A 24,274-nucleotide genomic window follows, 5' to 3' on the forward strand; every position below is an offset into this window, starting at 1 on the left:
ATTTCTCGAAAATCTGACCTTCCTCAAGAGTCTCTAAAAAGAGACTGAAGTTCAAATCAACAAAAACCTTTTGAGAATAATTATAGATTGGTTTTTCGGTCCAAACACTAAGATGACCTTTTTTTAACTTTTTTTAAATCTTGTTTTCCTTGTACGGTAACTACTTATTTCATCTCAACAACACACAATTTAAAAGCCATTCATTAAAAACTTTAAAAGAGTAAATGTTACATCAAACAGTATAGTTGTTTTGTCATTGAACAAAAAAAAAATGTTTTATTTTTATTAAATAAAAACATTTCAATAGACCAGGGTCGATAATTTTTGAAACCAAAAAAAATCATAGTAGAATGAAACCCATTGGAAAAGGAGGTGAATATGATAAAAATGAAAGGAAAAATAAATTACGGGCGAACCAAGTTTGGGAAGTGGGTGGGTTGAGTTTTTAATGGTATATCTCGATTTTCGGAAAAACTACAAATCCTATAGAAAAAAGTTGTATGGCAAAGTTGTAGGTAATAAAAAGATCTAGAACTTTTGTATCAACAATTTTTTCACATAACCTCAAAATTTATGTGAAAAATTCAAAAAACCGAGTTTTTGGTTTTTTATTTTTATCTTTTTCAAAAAAAATTTTTTCTACGAAATTTGGTGCAAACTTACCTTATTATGTCCCAAATACATTGTAATTTATTTGATTTAAAATATTAATTTTGTTTACCTTATTTTGACTTAATACCAAAAAAACACCCTAATTTTCAATCGAAAATTCACGTGTCAAAATATCAGCTTTTTTCAAAAAGTCGGTGGGCATTTCGTTCGTTAAAATGTCTATTTTCTGATGGTGTAAAAAACTATTTACATTAGCATACTATAGAACATGTTCTAGTAAAATTCAAAAAATGAAAAAAAGCTTGAATTCGAACAAAAATTTGTATCATTGTTTACAATTTTGGCCTATTTATTCAAATTTACTCTTAAATTATTAAAAAAACGTAAGATTTATCAATGTTACATAAAATCTTACGTTTTTTGAGTAATTAAAGAGTAAATTTGAATAAATAGGCCAAAATTTCACCTCCTTTTCCAATGGGTTTCATCCTTCTATGATTATTTTTTTGTACTTTTTAATGTTTTTGAAGGCGTCGGCACTGGTCTAAAAGGCTTATTCAAGCCTAGATAAACAGGATAAATCTTGTGTGAAAGAAATATGGTTTTAAATTGATTTTTTTATTATTCGATAAAATTCGATAATACAAACAACAAACTGAATTAACAAAACTGATAAGAATCAATTGAGCCAATAACCTGGCTTACTGAGTGGACCTCAACAAAAAAGCACCAGTCCTCCCGGTAAATGCTCAAGAAAACATACAAATCAAAATAGGCTCAATAAAAGCTAAGAACCATAAGTAATGCAGATGTCTTCTGTAAACTCTGTTGTCGCGTATGATAAATTCGTTTACGATAAAATGACAGAAAAAACTAGATTTTTTAATACCAATAGTTAAAAAAATTCATCAAAATCAGACCACAGTAAACTAGAGTCCGATATATTATGTTGTTTTTTGATCCTAGTGTCTCCATTAATATTTAAAATTTCAAAACATACCTTATTAAAGCTTAGGTTATAAAATTAGGTAAGGTAGTTCATAAAAGTATAGTAGGAACTCTAATCTAGATATTCTATATTCTTTTCAATCCAACCTTAACATAAACAAATTACTTGTTTCTTCATACGTTACCGTTTTATCTAATTTTTCTCACAAGAATTAATTTATTACAAGCTAAGATCACTCAACCTTATAAACTAACTTTTAATTACAAGAAAAAAAAAAAAACACAACTCAAATATTGATGGGCACATACCTTAATGGTAAATAGAAAAAAAAAACGTAGGTAAGTTTGCCTTAGAAAACGCATTAGTAATGAAAGAACATTTACTTATTATGTTGGGGTTGGGGCCTTTTAAGTTCACTGACACATTAGGAAGTAAACGTAAACCGTAGGAAGCATACGTTAAACTACCTACTCATCAAAATGTTATCAGTATTGTCACATGAATTTCGTATGCACTTCACGTACAAAACAAAAGGCACAAAACTAGAGTATAACGTCCATTATATTTTTGTAATCAACAACAATATTGCTCACAAAATTAGAAATACAAGTTCTGCGGGTGCAACATTATAAATGTATCAAATATATTCAGGTACAAACATTAATACCTATATTGCATATACCTAATGCCTATGGAGTTTAACTGAATACTTGCATGGCTTTTTCGATCATCCCCCGTAATACAAACAACAAAAGTTATGCATAAAAACACGAATTTCATTCAAAAGAATCTATGAATTTTGGCTGGATACTTAGTGAGTAAACAAAGTAGGTACAAAACACCTGGGTATTGGACTGTAATAACAGAATGTATATTTTTATGGTTTAAAACAAATTGGCAGTGAAGCACGCGTCCGAGCATTAATTTTATTCGTCATACCAGCATGTTTTTAAAGTGCAACTCAATGCTGCCGTTGTGACTTTTGAGTATTTCGAATGAGACAAAGTGAATGCTAGAGTTGATTTTCTTGTGAAGTATTGTTCAAGTTGGAGATTGACTTGAAACAAAAAAAAAAACTCTTCGTTTTTTGCATCATTCAAATTTGGAGAAACAAAATATTGCGATGAATGAAATTTTTCCAATGAATTTCAATATCTAGGTACCATACCCATAGGACAAAAACTGATTCATAATTACCTTGCAATTTGTTTCCATTGAAAAATTAAACTTTTTTTATAGTCGGCTCTTAATGGTCTTCCTCATTTGATAATGTGGCTGATCATAAGTTTTTTAAATATTTAATAAAAAAAATAAAAATAATTAAAAGCATGGAAATAAAGGGAAGAAAAACAAAACTATTTCAAATTCGAGGGTCATATTTTTGTATTGAACAAAAAAAAACTTCATGTGATTTCATTTTAGATTGATTCGTCATAGGTAAATGTATATAGGTTTGTGTTGTTTGCATGTAATTGATATTTGCAATTATTTTTTATTGTTGACACGTTCCACTGATATATGTATATACAAATACATATTCTCATACCTTCTTCTGATGTCTAACATAGGGATATATCTATATGGACATTGGATTCTATAGATGAAAACAATAAAGTGACGTAGATATATCAAGACTTTGTCTAAATACTAAGCGTGATATTTCATTGTATATTGTTGTTGATTTTTTTTGTTGAGTACGAAATGATTCATATTTAAAATAAAAATCTTTTGTCTTTTAAAGTTCAAAGGTACATTTTTACTACCAGAACAATACAAAAATGGTCAATCAATTAGAAATCTTATCTGTATACAAAACTCAGGTTTCATTGCAAAATTTCTAAAAAATATTTCAAATTCATTTAGAGAGTGAATAAAATAGAAGGCCCTATTTTCGTCTCAAGTTTGAACTTTATAGCTACAGAACAATATTTAACACTGGTCAACAAACTAAACTTTTTTTTGCCACAAGAACAAAAATATACTTTTCTGAAGGTTTTAAGGGTGCTGAACGCGAACCCGAATAAGCACGAAACCAAAATCATGAAGTTCATTAGAAGAGTTTGTTAATGGTTGAAAACTCATTTTAGAAAAAGCTTAAGCAGTTTACATAATAGGTATATCTTAAGAAGATTCTAAAGAAATCAAAATCGAACGAAAACTACTCGTAATTTCAACATGAGATCTATATGAACTTTGGTTCCATGTACCTTCAAGTTAAATTATTGAAAAAAAAAATTAAATTTCGTAGATACAATACAATAAAAAATTAAACAACAAAAGCCAAACTTATGTCTTTTGCAAGATGGCTGTTCTTTCTTCCCAGCAACAGAAAGTCTCATCAATTTTTGTTCTCCTATACATATGTGCCCTTAATTATGAAAGTGGACTAAGTCACTCCTAAAACTAGCATCAAATCTAGCCTAAAAATAATTATTATTTAAGGGGTAAAGTTTATTTGAACGCGAAATTGCAGTAAATGAATTTCTTTATTGCTCCTTCAGTGATTTCATAAAAGAAATACAATGAAATCGTTATAAGAAAATTATTATGTAAGTTTTTCTTTAACCAATGCAAAAAGTGACTTAGTCCACTTTCATAATCAAGGGCACATATATACTCCTTACTTACATTGCATAACAAAAATAGAAGCTAAAATTGCAAATATTGAAAAGATTTAGATTTAAATTAAATTTTTCCAGTTATGAAAAATAGTCCTAATTCTAATTATGTATATAAATTTGTTGAAAATAAATTGCTGTTTTCAAAACTTTGTTTTCTTAGATTACTGACATTGTATTGCTAAAAAGAAAGAATATCAAAATTTTCGACTTCAATGTCTCTAAAAGCACTAAAATAACTTTTTTTATATAAAAAAAAAAACTAGGTATAAGGACTCGAAAGCTTAAACGGTTCTAATAAATTAACAAAAAGTAGCTCCAGAGTTTAAACAAGCGATCCCTCCCAAAGATGAAATCTTGGATCAATAATTTCAGCGGTTTTTATCGATCTCACAGCTGTTTACATCTGTTTCTAGGATCTTTACATAGTAAAATAATAATAAAACATCGATTCCAAAGTTTCTTGCTAAAAAAACAAAAACATTTCAAGTGTTGTGTTTTGTTCTTCGATTTATTGTATTTTGCTTTCAACAATGTCACCAAGCTGTCCTACTTTAAAAATAAGCCTTTAGTCATGCACCTACACTAAATGACCCACATTTTTTGACAGGGGAGTCACAACACTATACAAAGCCCCATTCAGTTTCTCCGGTCTCAAGTTTCTGTTTGTATTCTCTACCTATTTTTTTTTTTTTTTGTTTGCGATTTTCTGCGGAACTAATAATGTCGTCACCCATATTTTTCACTTGTTCGCATAGCAAACCAAGCTGTTAAAATGGAAATTTTTTGCTTTGTAGAATGTTTTTACTTTTCTATACAATTCGCTAGAGTCACACATCTGAGCTGAAGTTCGCGCCATAAAATTTGATCGACAGTTGATATAGGGGAACATGATCTTAAATGGTTCATTTATTTAAACTGAATTCCATGAAGTATTTTAAGAATTAAAGTAGATTATAAATGCAAAAAAAGCATACCTAAAATTAAAAGAATTTTCACTCTTTTCTATTTTCTCAGTTGACCAAGATTTTATTTACCAAAATTATTAACTGAGATTTACGTTTATTCGGGATCAAAACATATTAAAATAAAATTCTTTCCTGAAGTGTCGTCGGAGCTTACCCTTACAATAGGATGATCTAAAAAGCCTGAATATATGTATTTAGTTTTAATAACTTGACTAAATAATTTTTGTTTTTAAAGAAGAGTGCATTTTCCAGCTCATCCTTAATATGCCCATTTACCCAAGTTTCCCTTATGTTTAGTTTAAGGTAGTGCGATGTTATTCTTGTGAGTTACTTTACTACAAAACTACCAATTTTCGTGCGTGCCCGTTCACACGATGTACGAGAAGTATAATGATTTTGGCAGGCGATCAAGCGCGTGTATTCCAGAAAACGAACTAGTGCACGTACTTGATCATATTTTGCAAGTGATTTTTCTACACCATCCCCTGAAAAATATCAAAAACAATCATATCTAGATACACTTCCTATATACACATAGTCAACTCATACCTATAGATATTAACTACATAATTATATTCAAATACACACGTTTCCAAATAAAACAGAGAAAAAAAAACAATGAACAGAGAACTTAGAAAGACCGTAAAAATAAAAGAAAAATTGCGCGAAATGCACTAAACAAGTGAAACATGTCTTTTTGTCAGAACGAGCTTAGCAAGTGCGGCCAGAGGGTATTGTATTGGCGACAACTATTTCGGGCTTAGTTCCCTAGGGGAGGCAAGCTTTGGAGCTTGTTGTGCTTCTTTTTCTAGATTCAGTGTTGTTACTTATCGGATGCACAATAAGCTAACAAATTTGAGTGCGTAGTTGGATAAAAATAGTGAAGTTTATTGCACGTAAATTTATTTATTGATCTGCTCCATTGTCATTGTCGTGAATTTTTAGATTTAAATAATGATTGTTGGTTTGTTGGAAAGTGTTTTATAAAAATTGTGTTTGTTTTTTTTTTTTTTTGTATTCGCGTGTATTTTAGTGATCGATCCTTTGTATTATGAAATATTATTGGCGATTTCGAATTAACTTATAATTATGATGGATTTACGTTTTATGGATTTCGTTATGGAAAGATGGTATGTGAAGATCTATGGACTTTTAGTGAATCATTAATAATGGAAAATAAATTTAAATGTTTTTTATTTAGTTCCATGTACATTTACTTGAAAGATCTTCTTTGTTATTTTGAGAGTTGTGTTTTTGTTAAATTATAATTATTCTTTTGGAAGTAAGTTGATTTAGTCATTTAACTATGCAAGTACGTGATTTTACAAAATTCCTTTTAAGTTATAGTTCAAAAGTTGTGAGAAATATCTCATGAACTTGCCTTGAACATTTTTTTAAGTAAATTTTATTTGTAGGTACTGTCAATATTTTTATTTTTAATCAGAAAGTATTAAAGTATATCAATTTTTAACAAATTAAAATAAGGTTTTTAGTCTACAATTTTTGAATATTTTGCCATATCAACAAAAGAGCTAAAACAAATTGATACATACAATTTTTTTAGTTACAAAAAAAGCACGAGTTGGTCGCATGTAGGTACAAATTTGCTCTTATAGTAAAAGTAACTTAGAATGTCAAAATATATACAATTTTTTACTTGCGATATAGGTACTATAGGGCAAGTTTAGGATTCGTAAAAAAAATCGAACTCGAGATAACAATTTTACATGGTCCGGCAATTCTGTCTGTCTGTCTGTCTGTCTGTCTGTCCGTCTGTCTCTATCTGGAGCTGCAGCCTAAACGAGTGAAGTGATTTTCTTCAAACTTGGTAGTTAGCATTTTTTGGTGATTCCCTAGAGGGGAAATTGAAATTTTTTTTTTATGACCAAAACTAACGGTACCTGCCATATAACGGAAATAGAAAAGTTAATTTTTTTCAAAAACGGCTCTAACGATTTTGATTAAAATTTTTGTGTGTAATACTACACATAAGGGCCAACTTTTTAAATAAAAAAAATATTTTTTGTACCGTTATTAACGGTACCTGTCATAGAACGGTTTTTTTCGTTTCTGAATATCTCTTACAAAATTAACCCGATTTAAATGAAAATTTTTATACAAAAGTGTGTAAGTAAAGATAATATTAAAATTTTAGAAAATTTTCAAAAAACGCATTTTTTTTTTTTTTTTAAATATTTCAAAATTTTTTTTTGAAAAATCAATTTTTTGAAAACGGATCAATGAAAAATTTTGAAATTTAGTTTTTATGTGTAAATTAATTATTTCTTCAAAATGGCATACCAACTTTTTTTTTGAAAAATGTTAAAAAAATTTTATATATAAAAAATTATTTTTTTAAAAAACGGCTCCTACAATTTTCAAAATTTTTTTTCTAAAAATACCTTTTTATACGAGAAATAAAATGGCATATTTGTTTTTTTTTTTAAGATATTTTAAAACGGAGTTTTATTAATTATAAAAACAGATTTAATTTTTTTATACTACTTATGAAATTTCTTCAAAATATCGAATTTTAAATTTCTTGAATAAAAAGCTTTAACATTATAGTTACTTTAAGCATAAGAGCAAGTACGTGCGACCCCAGTCGTGCAATTTATTTTTAACAAAATGCCTTTATAGATAAGAAATTTTATTTATATTTTAAAATTGCTTCTGTTGTTATTAAAGTTTTTAATACAGTTTGATTTCAATTTAGTATTCTTGGAGCCAAGTATTTAATTATTAATTTCAAATTTTACCAAGATATACATACATATGTATATTAGGAGCTTTTCTGTTTTTTTTTTTTTTTAATTCAAACTAATGTTTTTAAAAAAAAATTACTTAACATTATTAAAGAATTATTTAAAAAGTATGTGTTAATACAAAGTTTTTTAATAATTAAAAATTTTTTTTGTTGTGATTTTTGATAGCCTGTATTAGAAAAGAATGATTGTAGAAAAAACACATGAAAGCTGCAAACTTTGTTCCTTAGCCAGATGAAAATAATAGGTTTCGTATGTAAATAGGTATGTTATTAAAGGGGAAAAAAAAACAGAACATTCCTAATATGTTATGTGTGTCATATTACAGCACCAAAAATACAAAAATAATGGAATTTATGCATTCTTTGCATCTTTTAACAAACTTGAGACTCTCTACACTCGTTACTTCATCGTTTATGGTCGTTTTAATTACAAGCATCATAAAAATCAACACAACCATTCATCATCTCATATTAATTGCATTCACAAAAAAAAAAAAAAAAATAAACAAATCCACCAAATGAAACGGAAACTATATCATTCCAACGATCGACATTGTGAAGACGATGACAACGCTAAAGTTGATGACTTTTTTTTAATACGACCATAGTGTCGTCATTGATCTTATTTCAAACAAAAAACCAATAAGAGTTCCTGGTCCATCTTCAATTTGACTTTGGATCGTGTTCGACCTCTCTCCATTCTTCTTGCGCCTACGCTTTGTCAAGTCTGCACGCTTCTTCGTTAGGTGCGAGTGTACTATATTTACAATTTTTTTTTTTGCTCTCTACTAAAACAATAAATATCGGCTGACATTGTTCTCAATGCAAGTTTTTTTTTGACGTACATAGCAGTTTTAAGGGGAGACCACCAACATTCCGTTATGAAATTAATCGGCGGCGGCGCAGCGGACCAAGTTAGATCGCGCGCCAAATAAACTCAAAACCAAAACAAGACACCAAAGAAGAATGCCAGAGTAAATATGTAATAACGTTTTGTTGACAAGAATTCAATATGAAGTAAAGGCATTATGCTTTTTAATATTCTGATAAACATGATTGCCAACGAAAGAAAATATATGGCTCTTGAAAAAAAAATAAATGTACATATTGTCTGGGATAAAAGTAGTATATTGCAGTGTTTTCATTTGTAAAAAAGTCTAACTTAAAGTGGGTTTCAAAATTCAGTTTAAACTCCAAATAGGTATTAAAGATGGGTTAACTTCAACTTATTTCATACTAATTGTTTTTTTCAAAAGCTTTTATTATGGAACTAAAATAACTGTTCCATGAACTCGTATCAATTTAAAAAAAAAATTACTTAATAATAAAAAACAATAATTTAATAAGGTACCGCATTTTATTATCGCAATTTAAGAAAAAAAAAAAAAAAACAAACATGGTTACCATGCAAGCTAAATATGACCCTCTCTGCCCAAAGAGTTGAGTTAAAACTCTGACTCTGTAGTCTGTATAAGCTTAGTCATTAAAGCCGGTGAATGAAACTAACAAAAAAACCCAATCATATAATAACAATAATGTCAACAAAACTGTCTCAAACAAAATAAAGAGACTCCAAGAAAATAATGAGAAACAAGGGCATTCCAGTAGCCGGCTAGCGGTCAAGATCGCGAGTTTGTATATAAAGAACAAAATAAGCTTCGAAACGGATGCTTAAATAAACGCTGTCCATCGATGGCTTTGTTGAGAAATGTATGTTGTTGTTTCTTTTTCGACAACTCGGTGTCCAAATAAATCATAGATTATTTTTGAGAATATCGAATCGCGCATCAGAACCAGGCGTGGACGTTTGTTTCTCATCTGTTATATAGTGGAAGAGTAATCATATTCGTAATTTAGTAGCGGCTTCGGTTGTATATTCAATAATTCAATTCTCGTTTATTTTCTGCCGATACGAGATCGTAAAACTGTGCTTGGTTTTGATTAATATTCCAATATCAAACGTTTGGCTTGGGATTTCATTTTATTTATGATGGTGATGGTACAGTGTCAAGTTGGCAGGTAAATAAATAGAAATCCAATTAGTTTAGTGTGCATTTTAACCGCATTTTTTTGCGAAGGATTTTTATTCGGTTATCATGCAAAATATTTAAATTTTGTGTCTTTATTTTTTTTCCGACTCTGGTAGGTACCTTCCAAAAAAAACAAAAACTTAAAAAAAAAAAAAAAACTGATTCTTTATAGTTAAACTTGGCTGTCTTTTTCAATGTTGCATTCGGCATATTGGTCATTGAAAGTGAGTTAAATACTCACTGGTGAAGTTACTCGATTTGCTTCAAAGTTATGGGTTTTAGGCAATTTCCTAGAGAGGTATTTTGTATTAAAATTAACGGTACTTGTAATATAACAAAAATAGAAAAGGTAGTTTTTTTTTTCAAAAAAGCTCTAAAAACGGTACTGGGGTTAAGGAAATATGTAATTCTGTTTTAATATTAAAAATTGGTTATATCAAGCTACCATAAGGGTAGAATTTACAGTCGGCACCCTATTCAAAATTTTCGCAAAAAAAAAACGTCTAAACAGAATTTCTTCAGGCCTGCATTTGTATTGAGAAACTTAAATTTAAAACAACACATTGGTTTATTAACTTTACTAATTGTTCAAGTAACCAAAAACCTGATAATGAAGTGTTCACTTCAGAAAAATCTCGACTTGACTGCCAAATGTGAATTCCGCCTAAATTATATTAAGAAAAAAGTCAGCTCTTCCATTTGAAGTCTTTCTAAAAATTTCAAAAAGTTTCTAAAAATAGATCCCGGTAAATACTAGAAAAGTGTTTCTTGTAGTGCAGCAAAACATCTATGTACTTGACCAACTTGATTTTCAGTTTCTGAATGATATATCAGCAAAATTTAGTCCGCTACCCATTTCCACCATTAGACTAGCAATAATCTTGTTTTTTTTTTGTAAAAGAAATCAAAATCCACCATCTTGCGTCAACATCTCTTTTGTTTTTTAAAACGAAATCTTATCAAAATATTCCGTGTCCAAGTTAATTTTTTTTTTACTTAATGAAAAAAAAATTCTCTGCTTATCAAAATTTAATCTTTTTTAAACTCTAAAAACTTTCGATAACGATTATTTAATAAACAATTTCCATTGCAGTTCAGTCTACGCAAGACCATTAATAACGTCGGGTGCGAATGGTATGCAATACCTGAACGGAAGCCCAACCCATGACGGATCGCATATGTGGTCAAGTACTTCATCGAATCTCATAGTGCCACCATCAGGTGGTAGCATCGTAGCTAATACAACTCCAGATGAATACACTAGTTCTTCGAAAAATAGTGTAACAGGAACTTTGCCTGCATTCCAGAGATTAACTTCAACAAGTGGGAGTGGTCATTTTGGTACATCGGCTGGTCGAGGTGCAAATCAATATACAGCTCTAACTAGCTACAGAGGACAGGTAAGTGGTCCTTATTTTTGTATTCAAATTCAAGTGTGATTTAAAGTTTCTCTTTAAATCTTTTAGAATGAATCTAATAGCTGGCAAGGACATTATGAGACAGGTACTGCTATTAGCTATGCCACGACACCCGCCACCATTGCTGGTGTCATCAATTCAAATACGAATAATTCTCGTGGTAGAACGACAAATGATTCAACACATCTATCAGCATCGGCTTCGTTATCTGCAAGTAAGTGCTGTTGATCTTTATTCTTTTACATTTTTATTTTTTTTTTGTTTGTTTCTTCTTGTTATTTTAATTATTTATTTATAAATTTTCTTATCAGTTTTTTTTATTATATTAATATTTCCAAATGGTTTCTAAATTTTGAAAATAAATGTATTTAAATTAATGAGAAGTGAATAAATGCTAAAGGTCACTGAAAGTAACGAGATAGGGAATTGGATTTAGAATATTTTTTTTTTTTGAAATTGTTTTCTCGTCTGTTTACCCGGGCGCCATTATACTATTTGATCAGCTTTATTATTTTTACATTCAAAAATTCCTATGTTTGATCGAAAAAATAAGGAAATAAAACAACCTTTGGAACAGACATTTGGTCAGTTTTTAAAATATCATATTCTCTTTCGTTTTTAATTATTTTCCTTTCTTTTTCTTCATGACGAAAGTGTGAATTTTGTGTGAGAAAACGAACGTAAACCACAACATACATATACCTAAAGGATGTTTAAGTTGAAATCTATTATCCTTCGCGAAAGAAGACTACAACAAATATTTTTAGAAAGAAGAAAAGAATTATGTTGTTGTTTTGTTTAGTTTACTTTTGCTTTTAGTGACGCTCAGATTTTATATTGTTTGAACATTTTTATTGAGATCAAAGAAAAAGTACTAACAAATGGAAGTAAATGATCGGCGGCGAATAGCGGGTATGAAAAGTAAACACATGTACGTGCAAAGTGGTTTTATTCATGTAGGTATACGCATCCGAATGGACCAAGAATAATTTGTTTAAGTATTTTATTCTTAACGACCAAAGAGTTGCATTAATATAATCAGTTAGACAGCTGCTATAACTTGGTCATTTCATATATCACAAATTTTGGTAAATAAATTTTTTTTTAAACAATTTATTGTAAAAATTGGAATTGCTTTGTCATAAAGTTCCTCTGTTTATCTGTGATCATACCTTAAATTGTAGGATGGTTTATTTTTAAGTTTTACGGCACATTCAAAATTTAATTGTATTATTTGTTATTGTAAGAATTTACATACACTTTATATGCAGTTAAAAATTAAATAAAAACATTTGGAAATATTAATAAAATAAAATAATGTAATTAAATAAAAAATAAGTAATATTTTTTATTTTATTGACTTAAGACAAAAAAATAAAACACTTTTTATACTTTATTAGTTATTTCCTTTTAATTTATAATAAATTCAATTAATATCATGGGTTTTATTACAAATAGGATAAATAAATATAACTTTTATTTAAACTCTTAAACACAAACACATACATTTATAAAAACAAAAGTTTAAAATCAATAAAATTCTTAAACACTTTATAACAACAAAAATACAAGTAAAATTCCAAAAAAAGAGAAAAAAAAAACAAACATGAAATTGTTACTTTTTAAAGCATTTTTCGATGCCGATTTTATCACTGAGGGGCGTGAATGTGTCAATTGTGGTGCCGTATCAACCCCATTATGGCGTCGTGATAATACCGGACACTATTTATGCAATGCATGCGGTCTCTATCATAAAATGAACGGAATGAATCGGCCCTTAGTTAAACAACCTAGAAGATTGGTAAATTTTATAAAATATTTTTTTTTTTCAATTAATATTTAAAAAAAACTACAACGAACAAATTGATAAATGAACAAAATTTTTGAATTTAAAAAACTAATTTTTAAAATAACTATAAATAAAAAAAATACTCTTATAGAAATCCTTCGTTTTTTTATTGAAAAGAATTCATTTTTATGGGGGCCAAAAGCATTGATTTTAATTGAATTTATTATAAATAAAAATTAAATTGAAAATATTTTTTTCTTTGTGTAGTATAAAATAAACTTAAATAAAATAGTTCATAATACAAAACAAACAAACAAAGCACTTTTATCTTCATAAACAAAATTAATGAAGAAACTAAAATTATTAAATTCATTTAAACAATTTAATAATATTATTACAGTGGCTGAACAAGGCGGGGATTTCTATAAGGGCTACTATCAATATAATCAATTACCAAATAGGCCAACAGAGGAAACAAAATCAAGTCGGCGACTGGTAGGTTTTCATTTAGTTTAAAAAATACTAAATTTGTTATTTTTGTAATAAAATATTTCAAAAATTTTGTTCTTTTACAAACAAAAAACAATATAATTTCTATTATTTTGTTAATTTTGTAAACTCAAATAATTAAAAAAAAAAAATCAAGCACATTTTTTATTGTATGAAAAAGAAAACAAGTTATTTAATTGCTTATTAAATTTTTATTTTTTATTTTAAACTACATTAGAGCGCATCACGTCGTCAGGGATTATCTTGTTCCAATTGCCATACCTCACAAACATCTTTATGGCGTCGCAATCCAAATGGTGAGCCAGTTTGCAATGCCTGCGGCCTTTATTTTAAACTGCATAATGTTAAAAGGCCTTTAACTATGAAAAAAGATACAATACAGGTAATTAGTGGTTGCGAGGTCAATGATTTCTTTAAATTTACTAGAAATATTTTTAAAATTTTCCATTTGTTAATTACTGATTTTTTTTTTGCACAGACACGTAAACGTAAACCAAAAGGATCTAAAAATGTTGACAAATCATCAACTTCGAACAATAACAACAAAAATTCTAATAATGCCAATAATCTTCAGGATTGCAAAAAAGGTAAATATATGTACACATATAATTTAGTAGCTATCTATTGGCTTTATGCTCAATAAATAGATTTAATTTTTATTTTGTTTATTTTGAAGACATTGAAGTCATTAAAAATGAGCAGATTTAAAAATTACTCAAGTTTTGGGTCTCTGCTTGGCAAACTGTCAAACAAAATCCTAAGGCAATTTTATTGGAAATTAATCTGTTTTATAAAATGTCAAAATTAAGCCGCCAGGTAAAATTTTTACGGGCTCCAGTTAAAGCCAGTTAAATTTTGACGACTACTTATATTCACCTCATTAATGTCAAAACTTGACCATGGGTCAAATTGAACCAACATTTTAACGAAATTGACAAACGGTTTTAAACACTATTTTTTGCTTCTTTCAAGATTTACAGAAGCATATCGTCGCTGTTAAAGAAAACCGGCATAGCTAAAAAATCCTGTTTTTTTTTAGTTATTAATGCCAGTATACTGCAAACAATACATTCTTCATTTTTGTAAATTCAGTATAAATTTAAAGGATTTAAATCCTATTACACAGCTGATTCCTTTTCTTCATTTAATGAAAATAGTATGGAAAATTGACAAACCTGGAAATTTAAAACAGCTTTTCTGAAAAATTAAGATTTTTGAGTTATGTCGGTTTTCTTTAACAGCGACGAAATGTAAAGCAAAATAGTAAGTCGGCATTATAGGACCATAAGGCTTATCTAATTTCAATTAGAATCTAAAATTCGTGAGCGTAGATAATGGCTTCCAAATTATTGCTTTTAAAATTTCGTTAATTTCAATGAAATCGAATAATAGTTTTTAGTACAACACAAGGAGGCCAGTTGTTGAGTAATTTTGCCATTCAAAAGTGAATTCGTGTTTCCAATATTTGTACTACATGTTTTTTTTTTTTTTTTTTTATTGACACTTGAAAACTGCAGTTTTACAAAGTGGAAGGGTTTTTTGTAAGAGGTTTCTTTGAAACTATCAGATTCCAGATTCATAACAAAAGTTGATTTTACAACTTTCTCATATATAACTTGTAATTGGCAGATAGAACTATTCTAGAATTTGAAAACACGTTTTCAATTTTTCTTATATTTAAGATGAGCCTCACCTTAATAATTTCAAAATATTAAAAACATAATTAATATCTATTCTACAACATCTGTCTGCATACACTTAGTCTTATTTATTTGTTTGCAAAAAAACGTCTTGAAATTATCTTATGTTTTTTAAAGTAAAATACATTTTTTTAATAATTTTTCTTTCTTAAATTTCTTTTAGAATTGCAAAACTTAACATCAACGATTCAACACGCTTCGCACTCTAATGTCAGCAGTCCAAATACCATAACCCCACCACCGACTGCATTGCCTCACACTCCAACAACCTCTTCAGCTTCGTCCAACCATCAAGAAGTCATGCATGGAACTCCATCACCAACAAATAACCAGCATGACAATATGTCTCCAATGCATTATAACACACCGCTGTCAGTGTTACATGCATCGTCTCTTGGCAATAACAATAACAACACAAGTCAAAATAACAACAATAACAATGCATTAAGCCCAAATATGAAATACAATATGCAAAAGTATCTAGCAATTCCATCAGATCCTCAACAACAGCAGCAACAATTGCAGCAACATCAACTTATGACAGGAACTCATCAAATGTTTGAAATGCCACCATCGCCAACTGAACAACAACACCATGGCTATAGTTCGACAGAGTCACCAAGTTACTTCTATGATCATCTGTCTGGCGTCGAGCATGACGCAAACGGTATAAAGATCGAAAATCTTCACCTGCATCACCAATCGCAACAGCATCACCAAGCATCACAAATTATTCAACAAGCGATGAGCCGAAGTCCATCCGTTGAAGATGAATATGAACTACATCAACAACGCCAGCAGCAGCAACAACAGCAACATCAACATCAGCATATAATTCAAATGTCACAGATGAATGCATTTGGTGAGCTGGAAAGAAAATTGGAACGCACTCTGGAACGAAGTTCTGTCGTCAAAATGGAGTAAAACATGACTCATGACAAAAATAAAATTCTAAAAAAAAAAACAAAAAAAAAAAAGACAATATTCAAAACACAAAAAAAGACTTATGAAATAAGTGTAAGAAATGAAAATATATTTTTATAAGCATTTTACTATAAAGCAATTTATAAAAAACTTCGATATTATATTCTATCCCTTATTATATTAATTATTCTTTATGTAAATAGTTTTTTTTTCAATTTTTTAAGAAACATTCCTAAAAGGGATAAAGTATACAGCAAAAAATGACAAAGAAATTTTAGTTTTAAATACATATAATTATTCTTATGAATTTAAAATTATAATTATTATTGTTAATTCAAAAAGTAATATTTGATGAGAAAGAAAAATAATTTTTTACTAAAATATTTTATAAAATTTATGAATATTATTAACTCAAAATACATAGTGTAGATCAACTATGTTTTTAATAATTGTGAAATTATAAGAAATCTCTATAATGTAAGTTAAAATTTTCATATATATTTTTTTTTAAATTTAGTAATTTAATTAATTGTTATCAAAGTATAAATATTTTAAGAAATAAACTTATAAAACATAAAAATAATTTTAAATAAATTCATTTTTAATAAACGCATCATGGCTTTGTTAGTTCTTTAATAAGGGTATGCAATAGTAAGGTGGTTTGATCTACTTCCATTTACGCATCACTCATCAGAGGTAATTTTAAAAAACGACTTAAAATAAAAATAAATTATTTAAAAACAACGGGAAGACTTGTAACATCTTACTTTTTTTCATTGGCAGAAATTAAATAACATTTTTTTTTTAATAAACAGCTTTTGAAAATTTTTTTTTTAAACTAAAAATTTATAAAAAAATTCCATTTGTAAAATATGTATGTTGCGTTGGTTCTGAGCCATAGAAGTCAGACAATGCAATACCAATTATTAGTTTTGTTTTAAATATTCAATGTTCTTAAGGGCCATTTGCTGAATCAAAATTTAAATAATTTATGTTGAACATTAACTCTTATTCCCTACTTTTTCCTCTGAGTAAACTGTCACATAAGGATTTATGTAGAACTTAAATGCTTATGTTTGGATTCAGAAAACGGGTCTAAGTATTTGTTGCAAAAATTTAAAAAAAAACCAAAGTATTTGAGAAAATTAAAAAAAAAAAATAAAAACTCCTTTTTGCAAAAAAAACCTCTTTTTGAACCCAGTCAAATTTTAATAATGAAAGGGATAAACACCAAAATTAATGCAAATGATTCGGAGTCAAACGTCAAAAATATCGATTTCCGACGTTTGACATAAAAACTATTCTCTATAACAAATGCTCCAACACTTTTCTTCCTCCGGCTGATATATACAATACAATACATATTTTTTTCTTCTTATACAAAAAATAGCTGTGTTTTATTTTCCTCGTGATCCAGATCAGATCATTGTTTTTATTAGCTTTACAACAAAAGCAGGATTTTGTTTTGTTATTGTTTCGCAAATAAATTAATGATATGATCCGGATCACGAGGAAAATAAAACGCAGCTAATAATAGAAAAATAACTTAAATTAAGAACAAAAATAACTTTAATTAAGTAAAAATATTTTACTCTTATTTTAAAGATTTTAAATAATGTCCTTAAAATATTAATTTATCATTTTTCATGTAAGTGCCCCCCTGCCAAGATACCAAGGTTTTAAAAACTTCAAAAAGTTACTGCATTTAAAATACAGTTTTAAAAAACAATTTTTTTGTCAGTATTTTTTGCGAATTCTATTCCTCCAGGTCGCCTACTTACTGGCCTTCCGATACTAACAAAATACCAGACCTTATTGACTTTTTCGTAGCTAAAGGAATCAAACGAAATCACATTAGTGTCGAAGGTAATTATGACTTGTCATCAGATCATACTCCAGTGATTCTAACACTAAGTGAATCGGAAGTAATAGAAAAAAGTAATCCAAAGCTTGTAAATAAGAAAACAAACTGGAGTGACTTTAGAGAAAGGCTTTTAAGTTTTATAAATTTAAGATCTCCCATGAATACAATCGAGCAAATTGACCATGAAGTGGAACAATTTATTGCTGATGTGCAACAGGCCGCTGAAGAAAGTACTCCAACATTTTCTAATAGAAGACAAAATGAAATAAAATATCCTTTAGAGATAAGAGAGTTGATAATAGAGAAAAGAAGAGCTCGAAGAAAATGGCAAAATACTAGATTTCCAGATGATAAAACAACGTTTAACCGTATAAGCAACAATCTTAAAAAACAAATTTATAAATTCAAAAATGATTCACTCAGTACATTCCTAAAGAATTTAACGACTGATGCTTCAACCGATTTTTCGCTATGGAAAGCAGCCAAGCGCCTGAAAAGACCGCAGTTACTAAACTCTCCCTTGAAATCTCAAGATGGGAAATGGATCGGTAACCCAAAAGAAAAAGCTAACCTTTTCGCGGAGCATCTTGCGAATGTTTTTAAGCCATACCCAACAAACGCGGCTGAAAATAGCTTACAGTTAGTTGATAAGATAGATGAAAGTGAAATACCAATTGTAAGATTAAAAGAAATAAAAAGTATGTGTTTACATCAACTATCAAATAAAAAATCACCAGGTTACGATCTAATTACTGCTCAGGTTATGAAAGAAATGCCTTTGAAAGCCTTCATAAAACTCCAATATATAATAAATGCATGCCTTAAGCAACGGTATGTCCCACACCATTGGAAAATTGCTGAAGTTATTGTCATACCCAAGCAAGGTAAGCCACCTACAGAAGTGACGTCTTACAGACCAATATCGCTTATACCAATTATGGCAAAAGTTTTTGAAAAACTGCTTCTGAAGAGACTTAGCAAAATTATAGAAGAAAGAAGGTTAATCCCAAATCATCAGTTTGGCTTTAGAAATAAACATTCCACGATAGACCAAGTTCATAGAATAACGGATGTAATAGAAAAAGCATTAGAAGAAAAACAAGTATGTTCAGCTATTTTCTTAGATGTTGCTCAAGCCTTTGACAAGGTTTGGCATGAGGGACTTGAGTACAAACTGCAAAGGGATCTTCCCAGACAGTACTATGAAATATTAAAATCGTACATCTCAGACCGATTGTTTAGAGTAAGGTACGATCAAGAATATTCGGAATTGAAGAAAATAGAAGCCGGTGTACCACAAGGAAGTGTCCTAGGTCCTACCCTGTATTTACTATACACAAGGGATATCCCAGTTGGGAATCACACCATAATGGCTACTTTTGCAGATGATACCGCAATTTTGGTACCCGACAAATGTGTCTCTAGGGGAGCAGTAAAGCTGCAATATGCCGTCGACACAGTCAGAGATTGGACCGAAAAATGGCGTATCAAACTCAATGAAACAAAATCTTCACATATAAACTTTACAAATAAAAAGATAAACAATATTCCAATATTCATTAATAATCAAGCTGTACCTTACGCCAATACGGCCAAATACCTTGGAATGACTTTGGATGCAAAGCTAAAGTGGAAAGAGCACATCAAAAAGAAAAGAGAAGAACTAAACTTGAAATATAGAAAAATGTACTGGTTACTTGGTAACAACTCTGATTTATCAACCCAAAACAAAATAATGCTGTATAATCAAGTACTAAAGCCTGTTTGGACCTATGGTATCCAATTATGGGGCTGTACAAAGAAAACAAATACCGAAATCATCCAAAAATTCCAAAACAAAGTCCTTCGTGGAATAGTTAATGCACCTTGGTACATAAGAAATAGCGATCTACATCGTGACCTACAAATAGAAACGGTTACAGAAGTTGTTAAAAAATACGCTGTATCGCATAATCAGAGACTGCAAAGTCATACCAATTCTGAAATGGTGTCCGTCTTGAATACAAGAAACCATGTTCGGAGATTAAGAAGAACCAAGCCTCATGAGCTTATGGTCTAAAAAAACATGGGAAAGTATTAAAAGTATTTTTTTGATTTAAAATTTTTTTAAGCTGTAGGTTAGGGTGGGTCAAAAAAATCGAAATTCTTTTTTTTGATTTGGTACTTCAAAAAATCGATTGCTAGACACCTCTAGAATATACACACCAAATATGAGCTCCTATATTAAGGGGAAGGTCCTCCGCTTTGCAATTTTCCATTTTTACATCAAGCTTCTACTAAAAAATAATTTTTTATTAATTGACTTTTTAGCAAATTTCTTTTCAGATTCTTGTAGGAAATTGAACGCTCTACAAAAAAGGCCTTATAAACTTTTTTCGTTTATCTAACCGTTGAATAGATATGTGAGGTCCAAAAATCGAAAAAATCTTTAAAAATTCGTTTTTTGTTCTTAATTTTGTAACAAATTGAAAAATTATAAAAATCAAACGCGCAAGACATATTCTTGTTGGAAATTGATTGCTCCACAAAAAAGGTCTTGTTAACTTTTTTCATTAATCTAACCATTCTAAAGATATTCGAGGTCAAAGTTAAAAAAAAATATGAAAACATTTTATATTTTTAAAAATTTTCCAGTTCACTGAAAATTCATTATTTTCAATTTAGCAAGACGGATTCTTGTAGGGGTTTAAACGTTCTACAAACAATTCCTTGGCATCAAATTGATTGCTTTAACCGTTTAGAAGATATTTAGTAGAAGCTTGATGTAAAAATGGAAAATTGCAAAGCGGAGGACCTTCCCCTTAATATAAAGAGCTCATATTTGGTGTGTATATTCTAGAGGGGTCTAGCAATCGATTTTTCGGAGTACCAAATCAAAAAAAAGAATTTCGATTTTTTTGACCCACCCTACTGTAGGTATACTATTTGAAACTTTGCAAAAGAAAAATTCGTAAAATTCATAGTTTTAAATATAGAGGAGAGGGGGGCCAAATGTAACACTTTTTACTAAAACCGATGGTGCTCCTACAAATTAGAAAATAAGTCAACCCAACCTTTTTTAAATAAAAGAAGCACATTTTAGCTGCAAGATCAAACACAAATTTTTTTCAAAACCTAACGGTAATGTTGAAAAATAAAGCTTCCAAAAAAAAGTCGTGTTGTTTCAACCTAACCCACATACGGGGCTAAGTGTAACACATACCGGGGTAGGTTGTACCAATAACTTAAAATAAGAAAAAAATAACTTTAATTGTTTATATTTATGTATTTATTTTAATTAGTAGTAGTAATAGGCTATTGATTATGTCGAAAAAAACAGGGCAATAAGGATCTAAGAGGTTCACGGGTTTTTATTGCAGGAATCGTTCAATGGGTTATAAGAGAAGATAAAACCGCGGAGTGCTATTAAATGAGAGGGTGGAAATTGAAGATAGGGGTGTAAATGTCCCCTTCTTGGTTTTTTCAATATATCTCGTACACCAGGCTTGTCAAACTCAATGGCATTCACGGGCCAATATAGCAGGATCTAAATTTCTATGGGCCGCAAAAAAAAAGATATTAGAATTTTTACGAAACAGATTTATTTTTATAAAAGAACAAGAACAATATGTAGTAATATTAATGTTTTCTGCCTGACACTTGGCATCTCTTTTCTGTACCATCTTCTCTACTTGTGATGAAAATTTTTTAGAAGTTATTACTTTTAAAACAGACCCAAGGCGTAGATCTGTTATTCTGGATTTAACAGGTTACTCATTTCGATTCATAAGTGAAAACTGCTGCTCGCATCGATGAAGTGCTTCCAAACATACAAATGATTTCATATGCCAATTTTCGAGTGTTCTCAAATCTGCTTGTTAGATACTTGTAAAATTCAGGTATCCCAGCTTCATCGAATTTATATCTTTAAACGGAGCCACACTGGATTTCGATTAGCTCCATTTGCAAATGATTACGTACTGATTCTATATTTATAAACCCGTCTCAAAAAGAGATTAAAAAAGGATGGATTTTTCGGGACAAAGTAGCGAAAATATTTGCATTGGTGTTCATTTAAGAAAAAAGTAGCGACTGCAAGTCGACTGGAAATCTAATTTTCGGTTGCTTGGAAGTCGACTTAAATATTTTGTACAAATAAACAAATTCAGAGCTTATTCCCGAAAATTCACTTAGGATGAAACAAATCGTATGGAACTTTTTCACTGCTTTCCCATTGGTCAAACTGCACTCCAATACTAAATACAGCAAAAAAAAGCTTGTTTTCAATACAAAAAATGTTTGTTTACCTTTTCACCCATCAAGAACTCATATAAGCTGGAAATTCTCCATTGCGACATAAATAGCAAAAAGTTAAAATATCTGCAGTTAACATCGTGTTGAAATGGAGAAATTCAAAACAATTTTATTGGATTCCCCGGTTTGTTCGTGTTCATTAGAGACATTTAAATTTTATTTTATAACTAAAATTAAATGTAAAAATTGAAAATGCAAGTTGTACCTAAATTAAGCTTGGGCCGCGCAAATATACGATGTGGGCCGCATGCGGCCCACGGGCCGCAAGTTTGACATGCCTGTCGTACACCGAGAAAAATTTTCTTATATTGCACTCAAAACTTTTTGTAGAGAATTGAATTTCCTATTAGAATAATGTTTTTTAAAAATTGAAAACAAAAATTTCCATACCAAAACATTCGAAACAATCATAAACAAAATATCAAAAAATTCGATTTTTTGAGTTTTTTTGCTTTTTTAGTGGTTCATTTTTTTTGGGTTGAGAAAGAAATAAAGATTGCTCTAAAGAAAAAAAGAAGAATAAATTTTCTTCAAAATGCTGTGCTCACTAAATTTTTTCATTGAAAATTAACCGAAGTATGGCCATTTGAATATATCTTTTTTTCGCATTTTTAGTTTTACTCAAGTAAAAAAGAAAAATTTTGAGGGGAAAGTACGATAACTTAAGAACCGAGAATTTCTAATGAGATTTTGTAGAGGGGTTAAATACAATCATTGTTGACTATGGGAGGGGGGGTCTGTCTCCCCCCGTTTTGGCGGGAGGGGAAATTTTCTAAAAAAAATGCCTAAAATAAAAAAAAATTATTAAAAAACAACGGCAACACTTACAGTTATGACTGATACTTTTTTCAAAAGCTAAGATTATACACTTAATAATCATTTTAAAATGAAGTTTTTTTTAATCAATTGTTTTTTGGAAAGAAACGAGTGAGTCAGATAAAGAAAGTAGTTTTTCTATTTTTCAATTTTATCAAAAAGTAGAAGGCATAGTGACATATGATTTTCATGATTTGATAAGAAATCAATAAAGGCAGTTTACTTTGTCAATCAATTTCGTATTAAATATAAAAGATTTTGTGAAGATTGTATTCAATGTGATTTTTAAACGTTTTTTCCCAAATTTTGTTTTTGAAATCGTTTATTTCAAAAACAATTGGTTAAAAAAATTCATTTTAAAATTATTATTAAGTGTATAATCTTAGCTTTTGAAAAAAGAATCAATCATAAATGTAAGTGTTGCCGTTGTTTTTTAATAATTTTTTTTTATTTTAGGTATTTTTTTTAGAAAATTTCCCCTCCCGCCAAAACGGGGGGAGATAGACCCCCCGTTCCATAGTCAACAATGATTGTATTTAACCCCTCTACAAAATCTCATTATCAATTCTCGGTTCTTAAGTTATCGTACTTTCCCCTCAAAATGTTTCTGTTTTAATTGAGTAAAACTAAAATTGCGAAAAAAAGATAGATTCAAATGGCCATTTGTTTGTTTTTTCCTTTTGAAAACTCAAAAACAAAATCTTGAAGTGGTTGACTTAAAAAGCTTATATTTTGAGTTCCATTGGTCGGATATTCAAGATTGAGGTTTTAAATTATAGAAAAAATGACATAAAATCATATTTCATAATTTAATTATGCATATTGCTCGATGCATTAACAACACTAATATTGCCATACCTTCCATTCCAAATGCAATACAACGAAACGGCCATAGTAAAAATTTTTCCTACGTTATAGTTCTTTCATTTGATACCAATTTCATTATTGGCCGCCAAACGTCCAATATGCCCATTCTCCTTTAAATTAATATTAATCTGAGTCACAGTTTATGCAAA

The 24,274-nt window shown here is 29.4% G+C and overlaps 1 protein-coding gene across 3 annotated transcripts in view; it reads left to right on the plus strand.

The window, feature by feature from the left end:
• LOC129916555 (probable serine/threonine-protein kinase DDB_G0282963) overlaps positions 1-16,343 on the plus strand; it is a 35,288-nt gene extending 18,945 nt beyond the window's left edge. For 2 of the 3 annotated variants that reach the window (XM_055996559.1, XM_055996558.1), the window contains 6 exons: positions 11,038-11,344; positions 11,411-11,576; positions 12,991-13,163; positions 13,879-14,043; positions 14,140-14,248; positions 15,525-16,343. In XM_055996559.1, the coding sequence (XP_055852534.1) occupies positions 11,038-11,344; positions 11,411-11,576; positions 12,991-13,163; positions 13,879-14,043; positions 14,140-14,248; positions 15,525-16,285 (1,681 nt within the window). In that variant the 3' untranslated portion in view covers positions 16,286-16,343. Of the gene's footprint in view, positions 1-11,037; positions 11,345-11,410; positions 11,577-12,990; positions 13,164-13,551; positions 13,647-13,878; positions 14,044-14,139; positions 14,249-15,524 lie in introns of all 3 variants that reach the window. The other variant, XM_055996560.1, reaches the window with a different exon arrangement.
• The last annotated feature ends 7,931 nt before the right edge of the window (positions 16,344-24,274 follow it).

This window comes from Episyrphus balteatus, chromosome 3 (assembly GCF_945859705.1).
Source record: "Episyrphus balteatus chromosome 3, idEpiBalt1.1, whole genome shotgun sequence".
NCBI classification, from domain to species: Eukaryota; Metazoa; Arthropoda; class Insecta; order Diptera; family Syrphidae; genus Episyrphus; species Episyrphus balteatus.